At 38.6% G+C, this 12,205-nt stretch overlaps 1 protein-coding gene across 1 annotated transcript in view; it reads left to right on the forward strand.

The window, feature by feature from the left end:
- Nucleotides 1–12,205, forward strand: part of TRHDE (thyrotropin releasing hormone degrading enzyme) — a 366,839-nt gene that overhangs the window by 197,170 nt on the left and 157,464 nt on the right. The window contains exon 6 of the mRNA XM_055328866.1: nt 3,511–3,624. Within this exon, the coding sequence (XP_055184841.1) occupies nt 3,511–3,624 (114 nt within the window). The remainder of the gene's footprint in view (nt 1–3,510; nt 3,625–12,205) is intronic.

Raw genomic sequence — 12,205 nt, forward strand, 5'->3', positions numbered from 1 at the left:
AGACAAAAGCAAACACGCTGATGATATTGATTAAACACCTGTCACTCAGCTCCGTTGAGGAGTGAGATGGCACCGCCACCCAGCAGCCTCTTGGAGACCCTGCCCAGTCACGATTCCGTGTCAGCCTTGCTTTATTTTCTTGTGATTATTGGTGTGTGTATATGGTAAGTGCAGTGATGGCAGTGATGTATTGCGCTGCTGCAAGACGCAGCGGAGTTTTGTGTACGTGTCAAAATTTGCTTTGGCTGAAATCAATTTGTTATTCCCTTTTTCCCATCACATAGACACTTAGGAAGTCTTTCCCTAACTCAGCCATAGACTCTTTGTTCTCAAATGATATATATATTTATATATATTTATTTATAAATATATATTTATTTTTATGTATATTTATTTATAAATATATATATATATATTTGGTTTGGCATGTTTAGAAATTCTTATGTAAATTAGCCAACTTTATAGTGAAGCAGAGATAAAATTAATTTCATTTTGATTTTGATGCACTTTCTTGCAATGAGTGGAAGGTATCACGGAGACTTTGCAATGCTTATTTGAATCTTCATTCTAGTAAAAAAAAAAAAAAAGGAAAAAGAAAGAACACTGAAAATCAATGTTCATGCTCATAGACAGCCAAACCTTGTCCTGGTTTAGCCACGTAGTTTCAAGTGAAGACACTGGAAATCTCGTTGTGAGACTGTCTGGCTTTCATTTGTTGTATGAACCCAAAGCCTTTTTTTAAAAAAGCCAGAAAAACTCCAGGAAGGAACCGTGTGAAAATGCTGTTGGTGAAAGCACATGAACTGCCAACTGCTAACGCACCAGCAGAGGTTTACTGATGGATTGGCCCTGGGCCACACGGCCGCCTCCTGCAGGGACACCTGGCTGTATCTGCTGGACACCTCTTGCTCCCCCTGGCTGCCTCCTGCAGAGACACCTGGCTGTACCTGCCAGCCGGCCAGGTGGGCCGCGTCCTCAGCGCGGGGCCATGAAGGGTCCCCCCACTGTGCTGGCCACAGCTTTCCCGGGACACCTGGCGATTCCTGGAGGGTGAGCTCCCCTCTGGCACGTCCAAGGCCCCAGCGTCTTGTCTGCTCGTGCTGATGTGTTTGTTGGCTCCTGGCGCTGCTTTCACGGCTCATGGGCGTGTGTTACTCTCGTGTTCGCCCCCCTGGGTCGGCGGGCCAGAGCCTGGGGGACCACAGCTCCCCCTCTGCTCCCAAACAATCGCCTCCACAGCCCTGTCCCACACCTGCGTGTGTGGTCACCGTTTGGAAGACGGGTTTTCTGCCTAAGGAAGAAGCATGCGTTTTTGATTAAGAATAACCATTACTGGGCAGCCTGGGTGGCCCAGTGGTGGAGCACCTGCCTTCGGCCCAAGACCTGGCCCCGGGGTCCTGGGATCGAGTCCTGCATCGGGCTCCCTGCATGGAGCCTGCTCCTCCCTCTGCCTGGGTCTCTGCCTCTCTCTCTCTCTGTCTCTCTCATGAATAAATAAATAAAATCTTAAAAAAATAACAATTATTTTAGACATCAGCTGCTTGCTGGTCACCCACCCAGACTCCTGTCTTCCTCGTGGTTCAGTTAGGGAGCCCCTTGGGCAGGCGGCACTGGTGACTGTGGCGAGGCTTCGAGCACCAAGGCCTGCTCCACGGGGCTCCTGGGCTAGGCCTGAGCCCACGCCGCCTGCCTCTCCGTCCGTTCCTTAAATGTCTCATTCCCACCCGGGGCTTCACGCTCAGTGTTGCCTACATCTGCCTGGAACCTTCTTCCCAAGGCTTTCTCATGACTGCCTCCTTCTTAGCATTGAAGTCTCCGCTCCGATGTCACTGGCTGGGACGGAACATTCTTGCTTTGATGATCTAAGGTGGCTCCTCCCCCATTACACAGACTTTGCAATGCTAATTTCAATCTTGATTCTAGTAAAAAAAGAAAAAAAAAAACCTGAAAATAAATGACACGTTTTATCGGATCTGAAATTGTGTCATTCATTTGCTTATGTTTTTTTTTTTTTTTAATTTTGTATCTCATCTCATCCTCCTTGACACCTCAATGAAAAGGGACATTTTCTTATTTTCTTTTCTTTTCTTTTCTTTCTTTTTTTTTTTTTTAGATTTTATTTATTTATTCATGAGAGATCCAGAGAGAGAGAGACATACACAGGCAGAGGGAGAAGCAGGCTCCATGCAGGGCCCGATGTGGGACTTGATCTCGGGACTCCGGGGTCATGCCCTGGGGTGAAGGCAGCGCTAAACTACTGAGCCACCTAGGCATCCCAGAGGGACATATTCTAATTTTCATTATCACATCCAAGGTCTTTAGGAACACTCCGGGCATATAATATTTTTGTTTTTATTTTTAATAAAAAAAAAAAGATTTTCTTTAACTTTTTGCTGAACTAAAGAAGGATTTCAGAGTGGTGCATCACGATCTAATTAAAACACCAATTAAACCTGCCAACATTATTGGGGCACCCCGGGTGGCTCAGTTGGTTAAGCATTGGACCCGTGGTTTTGGTTCAGGTCATGACCTTAGGGTGTTGAGATTGAGTTGCATGTGCAGCTCCATGCTGGGCCTGGAGCCTGCTTAAGATTCACTCTCTCCCTCTCATCCCCCACCCCCACTAGCTTTTCTTTTCTTTTTATTTTTTCCTCGCTCTCAAAAAAAAATATGACAGCATTATTTTTCATGAAGGAATTTAGAGATTTTTTTGAAGATTCATGAGAAACACAGAGAGAGAGGCAGAGAGACAGGCAGAGGGAGAAGCAGGCTCCATGCAGGGAGCCTGACGTGGGACTCGATTCCTGGTCTCCAGGATCACGCCCTGGGCCGAAGGCAGATGCTCAACCACTGAGCCCCCCAGGCATCCCTAGGGATTTTTTTTTAACCTAACCCCTTATTGTCAGAAGATCATAGAGACTCAAGGGTGGAGCATCATGAAAGCCCTCAGTTCCTTCAATCAGCCAATGTTTTCTCTGAGCTGTCTGCACTGTTGCAAGGCAATGCTCCAAAGTAGCTCACAACGTAAGGCTGTATTATTCTTCTTCAGCCATCTCATTCTGCCTCCTGTATATTCAGCAGACATCTACCAACTCTGATTTCCATCCATTAGCCCTTGTTTGTTCCTTGTAGGGCCACAAGACACAAGTCTTTTCCTCTTCTGCACACTAGGCCTTCAAATATTTGAAAATAGCTGTCATCATTTTTTTTTTCTTCTGAGTCTTGTCTTCTCCAGGTTAAATATTCTTTTTGTATTTCTTGATCATTATATTTTTGTTCTTCCCTAAATGCATTTATGAAAACAAACAAAACCAAAAAGAGTAGTGTCTCCCAAGTAGTTGAATAAATCAATAAACCAATAATCTTGCCACAATACATTTTAAGGTCACAAAATCTGCTGAGGAATGAATTCCAGTTTTGATAGTCATCGTTTAATACCTTTAACTTTAGATAAAATAATTCTGGGATGACTTTGATTTTATCTGATGCCCATTCATTTTTCAATTGCAGTGGTTTGGTGACCTCGTGACCCCTGTATGGTGGGAAGACGTGTGGCTGAAGGAAGGTTTTGCTCACTACTTTGAATTTGTTGGCACAGACTATCTCTACCCTGGCTGGAACATGGTAGGTACACATTTTTGGTTTGGAATTCCTAGTGAAAGGTTGCTCTGGTATTACAGAGCTTATATTATCACTAGAGGTGACTGAAAATACTGTCTGGAAAATCCCATGTCCAGGGACACCTGGAGGGCTCAGCGGTTGAGCATCTGCCTCTGGCTCAGGTCATGACCCCAGGGTCCTGGGATTGAGTCCTGCATCGGGCTCCCTGCATGGAGCCTGCTTCTCCCTCTGCCTGTGTCTCTGCCTCTCTCTCTGGGTCTCTCAGGAATAATAAATAAATAAATAAAACCTTTAAGAAAAAATCCCATGTCCAATAAGGAAAAGGTAACCAAAATTTAAATTTAACTGAAATTTGAAATATTCCAAAAGAGTTCTGTTTATTTTATTAGAACTGTATAGAGTTTGATGGACTATAAATTGATTTGAAAATGTTACAGCTTTTCTTAATAGAAACATTTTAGATTGTTGCATTTGATAACGAAGGAAAATTCTTTAAAATTGCGAAGGTAACAGTAATTAGTAAGTAATATTTTAAGTGTCTAGAGTATTTCAATATTTAGAGAAATGTAACCTTAATATTTCTTCATTGTGACTACAAATTACCTAAAATATTTGCTTATTTATAAAATATATGATGGTGGTAGATGTACTTTAGGATTAAATGACTTACTAAGATGTCATTAACTTCATGAAGCATTATATACCTATACTCTAAGAACATGCATGTCTGAACCTGAAGTCGGATTTGTCCCTTAAGCAGTGATATTTCTAGAACATCCTCAAAGAAAAAGTAGAGGGAAGGTGTGGTTTTTATGTGTCTTTTAATATAAGTTTTTCATCTTATATGTTTCTATTCATCACTTAGAAACTATGTTATTAAATGAAACCCAAGGCGTATGTTGTTTTGGAACTTGAATTTTAAATTTAGTTGCAAAGAATTCACATTTCTCAACTTCCAGAAGCTCATATTTCACCTGTGCTCTCGCATAGACAGTAACATGTATTTACTTTACACTGCTCTTTTTTGATGTTTGAATTATTAATAGTGATTATCTAATTATCTGTCAGAATTATGAGTATGATTTGAGGACTTAAACCAAGGTGAAACGAGAAGGTCTCTGTAAGTCATGATATAACTTCTTTACCATAAATTCAACGAACTTCTGCTGAGTAAAAAATGTGATCATACATATTGCATAGAGGAGACATGACAATAGTAATATTTTTTTAATAGTAATATTTTGATAGGTTTTAATTATATTCATGCAGCTTTATCTTTATTTTATAAAAGCAACATGGTTCACTTCTCTAAATAATGAGATAATTTTGCTTAGCCCTCTGTATCTAGTTATGTATGTATATGTAACACAATTTTAAATATCTTACTTGAACTGTTTTATCATGGCATTGAAAATGATTGAAAATACCTTTAAAGAACTTGGAAGAAAAGTCAATCACCAATACCATATGATATTAATTATTTAAAGTATTCTTTTAACAAAAGTGAAATTTTTAAAACAAATGTTTAAGGATATTGAATATACTCCCCCAATTCCCTCAAAATATCTTTTGATTTTTAGGTGACTTTCAAGCAACTCTGTTTAAAATTTTCATTTAATTTTCATTATGCTGTGGATTATTGCTGATTTATAATTTCATTATGTTTCAATATTAAAAAAAATGACCTTATTATGAATGACACACTGCTCATATAGGTACGCTTTTTTTTAAGTTCATTCAGCTATCGTAAAATCCCTCCTATTCATCATTATGAAAAATACATCTTGGATTAAGAAGTAATCAACAGAATTATATGTGGGCTGAAAACTGACAGCTTTTGATGGCTTTAGGATGGCAACATATCCCAGGTTTTGATGTTCTTATACTGGATTTTGTCTCTGAGTAATTTTTTTATATTCTTTCATCATTTTTATCAGGTAACTTATAAATGTAGGCCTCCTGGAGAACATAGTTACAAGATGTATTGAAAATGAACATAAAGAATAAATAATGCACCTGGGACTTTGTTCTTAATAGAATATGGACCATGAGCTAGAAGTCTAAAGACCTTGGGGTGGTAAGATACAGGGTTTTATTTCTAATAAATCCATATCTTATAATTAAGAAATGGGAATTAATGATGGCATAAGTACAGTGGTATAGAAGGCTCACCTTATTAAACTAATAAATGAAAGAATAAACCCCATTACAATTAATTAGGCAGTAACGAGGAGGTACACGTCTTATGATGTCTCTTTATGCTCAGATTGTAAAGATTATAAATACTTTCTGATCTTTGATTGCTTTTGATTTTTATTAGCCTTGTTTAGTTTGTAGAGGACCTCAATATACGAAAGTCGAAAAACCTATGAGAAGAAACTAAACAAGTTGCTCCCACGTATATCACTAATATCTTCCTTGCAAACAAAATTTTAAGGATAAGTTAGTCCCACAGATTAGAGGATATTAAGTGACTTTAAGGCTGTGCCAGCACTATTTTTCATAATGGCATCAGCAGGAGTGGAAGAAATACTAGAAAGAACAAGAGTGACAGCTGTGTCAGCAGTAACTCATACTATTGTGATATGCACAAAAGCTTGCCTAGGAGCACAAGGCTTGGGCTTCGCTAGAGCTTAGCCTAAAATAGAAAAATCAGAAGTCAGGCCCGTGTCAGGAGTAAAGAATTTCAGGAAAGCTGACCTCTTTTGTCTCTAATCTCAAAAACACTGCTTTTATCATTTTTAGACACTGAGTCTCAAACGCTAAAATACCATTTCAATTTGCTAGGGTGATTGCTCTGACAATCTACTTTCAGTGGAATAGCAATAAAAAAAGCCCAGAATTGCATAATGTTGTTAAGGAAGTTCTTGTTCTGATTTGGGCCAGTATACATGCTTGGTCTGCTTCAGAGAGTAAAATCTTAGATTTGTGTGTGTGTGTGTGTGTGTGTGTGTGTGTGTGTGTGTGTTCAGAGCCAGTTTCTGATACAGAAGTAATCAGTTTTTATATTAGAAACACTATGTGGAGTAAAAACTGTTATGATAGTTTTGTTCCCAACAAACTAATGGAGCTTCCCATCTTATAGAGAGGAGCCTTTATGAGTAGTGTGAGGTAAGGTCAGGGGAATGGATCGGAAAGAAGAAATTCAGATTCCAGGAAAGCTGTTTCACCTCTCTGGCTCCTTCTTATCACTTGAAAAATGGGAGCAATTGTCATGACTTACCAAGTTCGCAGAGTTTTTGTGAAGATAAAATAACTTGCAAGGTCTTGGAAATGTATGAGCCACTATACAAATGTGCGTAGGCATCATGTACCTGAAAAATAAATGCTCCATTAGAAAGGTGCATTGATTTTATGTATAGATGCCCTAACATTTCCAAGCCCAGTCACCTGTTTTGACACCCTGGATTTATAACAATTATCTAAAGATTACAAAATAATTTTTATAATCTCTGTAACTAGGCTTGGTCTCATCAAATCAATTCTTATCTATACTGGCAAAGTGGAATATTCTATAAGAACATAAGCCTTATATAGTGTTTCATTAATCAAAGACAAGTGTCAGGATCATCAGAAGCAACTTCTTCAGCTCAGGGCTAAGGATACATTTCAGGGGCACGTAGACCTTTTGCTTGATGCTATTTCATCAAAGTTGGCTGTTAGTGACAACGTTATTGGCTGGGTCAAGTTACAGTATGATATCGATGACAGTCGTATTAAATCTCACTGTGTTCCTGGAAGGGAAGGAAAAAAAAAAGGAAGATTCATTCAATATAACATAGTACTCTTCAGCAATTCTTGATAATTTTAATTTTAAAGGAGTTTCAGTGCAGGAGAAGGATGCACGGTAAAATGCTAGTCTGAGGAATTCCTTATTTTACAGACCGGTGCTGATGCAGGCAAAATCGCATCTCCCATGCATATTGCACACGTTTTCATTATAGTTTGTATCTATGTCGGAGGCATCTCCTCCAGTGTCCTGAATGCAGCTTTGTGCTGCTCTAGTGAGAATTATTAAGCACGAGTGTATGTTCTTTTGTTAAATGAATTGGGATTCTCTGGAGCTTCACACAGCAATCACTTTGTATGCTGATAAAGTCTGCAGACTGGGAATTTTCCCTAAATTTTTATGAGGACACATACCTGGGTGTAAAGATAACTATTAATGGAGAATCATGCAACTAAACTTCATTATGCTAAATACTTGAGATACCTTAAAGTGTATTGCCCAAAACCTTGAAAAATCATTCTCAATTGTCTCCATCATGGATAGGACTTAACTAGTAAAAATGAATTCTCCAATTAGACGGAGTATCATTTTAATGTGCTCCAACAAAAATTGCCTGCTGAAGTTAACAGGCATTGCAATAAAATTATCTTTGCTTTTAAAATTATTTTCACTCAAAAAGAAGTTGAGAAAATCACTGATGAACTGAAATGGAATTTATTGAGTTCAATGTTTCTTTCACTTCCAATGTAAAGATACACCTGCTTCAGCATCCTGAACAATAATATACACGATTTACTATTCAGAGCAGGGAGTGGAAAGGTAGAGAGGACACATCTCGGTTTTGGTTAATATTTTACTTGTTCATCTCTTCATTTCTCAAGTCCATCCTTGATTTAATGTCTGTAGGGAAAAATGCTTTGGCTTGGTTCTCACCATCAGTTAATAGATATTTCAACAAAAGTTGGTATATTGATACTATTGCCTATACTTCATTAATATCAAAATATATTTGCCCAATAGGGCTATTTGGTCACAGATAGATCGCTTGGAAATTAAATATTTTTTTTTGAATCTGACTTTATAAATACTGAATACCAAATATATATATGTATATATATATATTTGAAGTCCATGAATACCAAATATATATAAATATGTATATAATAAATATAAATAAATAATATAAATATATTTATATATAATATACAAATTTATTTATAAATATAAATATTTATATATTTATATCTTATAAATATATATATATATACATATAGTGATGATGTTATTGGATGGGTCAACTTACAGTATAATATTGATGGCAATTGTATTAAATCTCACTCTGTTCCCTGGAAGGGAATATATATATTTATTATATATAATTATATATTTATTATATATAATAAATATATAATATAATTATAATATATAATTATAAATATATTACATGATATATATACATATTCATGATTTCCCATGTAGTTCTGTTTATGTATCATGATCAAAATCCACATTATATAGTCTTTCTACTCTTGAAAAGTCAGTAAATTAGATGATCCAATTGTTTTCAACTTGGTCAATAATATATATATACATATTTTTTTTCTTTTTCCAAGTGACTAACACATATTGAATGTGAAATACTTAAAGACTTCTTAAAGCTAGTTCCAGAGGGTGATGGTCTTTTTGATCCCGTTCAGTAGCTTAACAGTGACACTGACATTGAAAGACAAGAAGGAAGGTGGAAGGAATGCCTACCTGGGTCTCTTGGGGGACCACAGCCTTCAAAATGGACCTCTTCTCCTGCTTTCCTTTTACTCTCCCCACCCCCTTTCTGCAAGCAAGTTTTCTGCTGAAAACATAGATTTTTTTTTATTTTAAAGAATAGATCATATATATATGTATATATATTTTTTTTCTCATTTGAGTGGGACTGGGGAGTGGTAACCATCTCTTCTGGGGGAAAGGGTGGCTTTTTCCTTAGCATTAGTGATCAGAGCAGTGTGGGGTATGGGTAGAAAAGAGGCTTGTAGCCAAGAAGCGAAGTGCACAGGTTGGTAAGGGCTGTAGGGAGGACAGTAGCAGGTGGCCCTGAAGGAAAGGGTCTTGTTCCCATAGCTGAACTCTGAGTACACGTGGGAGGAGTTGTTGTGTGTGTGTCCCATGCACTGAGGGTCACACTAACACTCAGGCTGTGTAAACTGCTCACCCGCAGAGGATGTCCATGTTAAGAAGGGGCCAGAGACTTGGATTCTCACCTGTGGTGGCAGAAGAGCGGTGCAGAGCGTCTAGCAGGCTAACAGTGAAGGCAGGACATGCACCTATCATGCTGACACCTGGCAGGAGCTCTGGCTAAGGCCACTACCCTAGCAAACTGTGTCTCCATTTTCTCTCATTCTAGGGCCAATTCTGGGCTTTTTACAAACTATGTTAATGATGGGCCAGTAGCCCTACTAAGGGCATCACTTCACAGAAGGTATAAAAAGAGCTGAGCCATCAGTTGCTAATTGTTTCAATACAGTGACGACTTTAGAAGTTTTATGGCACAAATGCATTTTTTGAGGATAAAACTACACATGAAGAACGGATAATGCATTCAGACTTGTGTTATTTACACTTGTTCTTTTATAAGACTCAAGACTTTGGCTTCCCAATTGTTTGGGAGTTGGGAGCTTTTGAAGAGCTTGTTAAGGTATGTTAAGTTTCAGAAAATGTGACTCAGCTTCATTCACGGCTTCTAATAAAAGATCAACTTTTATTAAAGAAGATATCTTTAGGAAAGGAAGAAAAACAAACATAATTCCTTGGTTTCCATATTTCACATATCCTTCTATATATTCAGGTACGTATCTGGGAGATTTTTTTTAATTTTTTTTAATATATTTTTTTAATTTTTATTTATTTATGATAGTCACACAGGAGAGAGAGAGACAGGCAGAGACATAGGCAGAGGGAGAAGCAGGCTCCATGCACCGGGAGCCCGATGTGGGATTCGATCCTGGGTCTCCAGGATCGCGCCCTGGGCCAAAGGCAGGCGCTAAACCGCTGCGCCACCCAGGGATCCCACTGGGAGATTTTTGTAGTCACATTACCTCATGTTTTCTCCTGTGTGAATTTTTAAAATTTAAAACAAAACTGCAAGTGGAAATCTCATGTATGTTCTTAAAGCATGAATTTTCTTTAAAGCAAAGTCATTTTGTTCAGAAAGACACTAAGCATTTCAGGTTTTGTGTATTTGAAACTTAGAGATAAAAGACAAATGAGCATTCCCTTTGGAATAAAGTATTTCTTCCAAAGACCATGTTCAGGTTTGCGGGGTGTCAAGATCTTTCTGCATTTCCATAGGAATTTCAAAAGCAACTGATAAATTGACAGGATTAGACACTTTCTAAGAAGAAAATGCTTCTGATTCTGGACCCTAACAATAACATCAGGGCATCCTTTTTCATACCTCGAAATAGTGCAGGGAAAATCAACCCATTCTTTCCCTTTTCATGGAAGAGCAGTTTGTAGGCAAAATACTTCCACTTGCTAAAACTTGTCAGGAAGCACTGGATAAACCAAAAAATTGGTAATGCCAAAAATTTATGCCAAAATGATGAAATCTTCTGTTAGACATCATTATTCATAGACATGTATGTATGAGAGCAGATTATGCCCCTGTTAATCTGTACCCCTCACCACGACTCTTAAAGATTCTTATCTCCCTACAATACGTGTATTGGTCACCTGTGATATCAGTCAGCCTTTAATTTGCTTTGCAAAGCTTTTAACGCAAATATGACCAGAAGTGAAGGCTTGTGGACTAGGAGGGCAACCGAAAGCTAATTTATTAATTTCCTAATTATTAATCATCCTTAGGCAGAAAGCTGTATGTGTCCAGAGACATTAGAACACAACTCATTTCTAAGAAAAGAGTAGCTGTCTCAGTCCATAACACTTTATGGGACTTTTTCCCCCCTCCTCTTTTCATCAAGGTTACTTTAACACTGTTCAGATGTTTCTAGACAGGAAAGTGAGAAATGGAAGTAGTGAGGTCAAGTGATATGAATAAAACAATGTAAAAGGACAAAAACAAAACGACGAAGGGTTTGAGGTCGTTGAAGATTTTTTGGCTCAACTGTACCATGAAGGCTTGTAATGCCGAAGACTTTGGTGGCCTTTACCGTGTAGCCTTCAACGTTGTACCTTCACTAGTTCTCTGTGACATAGACCAAGGCGTTCTGTGGGGCGTCTGAAGAGTGTAGACGTCTTTGTTACCGTTTTTCCTGAGAGTCTAGAGAGTGTGGCCATGGCCAGACCACCATGTGGTCTACCCTCAGGCAGTCCTGATTCCGCAACCATGGTTCCAAAAAAGATGATTTGGGGTAGAGCATGTTCTGGCGTTGAGTTGAGTAACGTCTGTGGACCTACAGTCACAAAGTTAGGAAAGGCCCTTAAGTGAGACCCTTGTGTCTTCGGTTCTTCACCTCTCCCTCGGATCGATGAACTAGACCATATTTCTGTCATATTTGTCTTTAAAATCTAATATACGTGGGAATGCTTTCTTTACCTACTTGAGATACACCTGTCCCCAATTAATTGCTTTTTTTTTTAGAATATTTTTTTAAGATTTATTTATTTATTTTATGATAGACCCAGAGAGAGAGAGAGAGAGAGAGAGAGAGAGAGAGAGAGAGGCAGAGACACAGGCAGAGGGAGAAGCAGGCTCCATGCAGGGAGCCCGACGTGGGACTTGATCCCAGGGTCTCCAGGATCACGCCCTGGGCCTAAGGCAGGCGCTAGGCCGCTGAGCCACCCAGGGATCCCCCAATTAATTCCTTTAATCACGGTACTTTCTTCTCTCCAGATCTGGTC

The sequence above is a fragment of the Nyctereutes procyonoides genome, unplaced genomic scaffold (assembly GCF_905146905.1).
Source record: "Nyctereutes procyonoides isolate TBG_1078 unplaced genomic scaffold, NYPRO_anot_genome, whole genome shotgun sequence".
Classification (NCBI taxonomy): domain Eukaryota; kingdom Metazoa; phylum Chordata; class Mammalia; order Carnivora; family Canidae; genus Nyctereutes; species Nyctereutes procyonoides.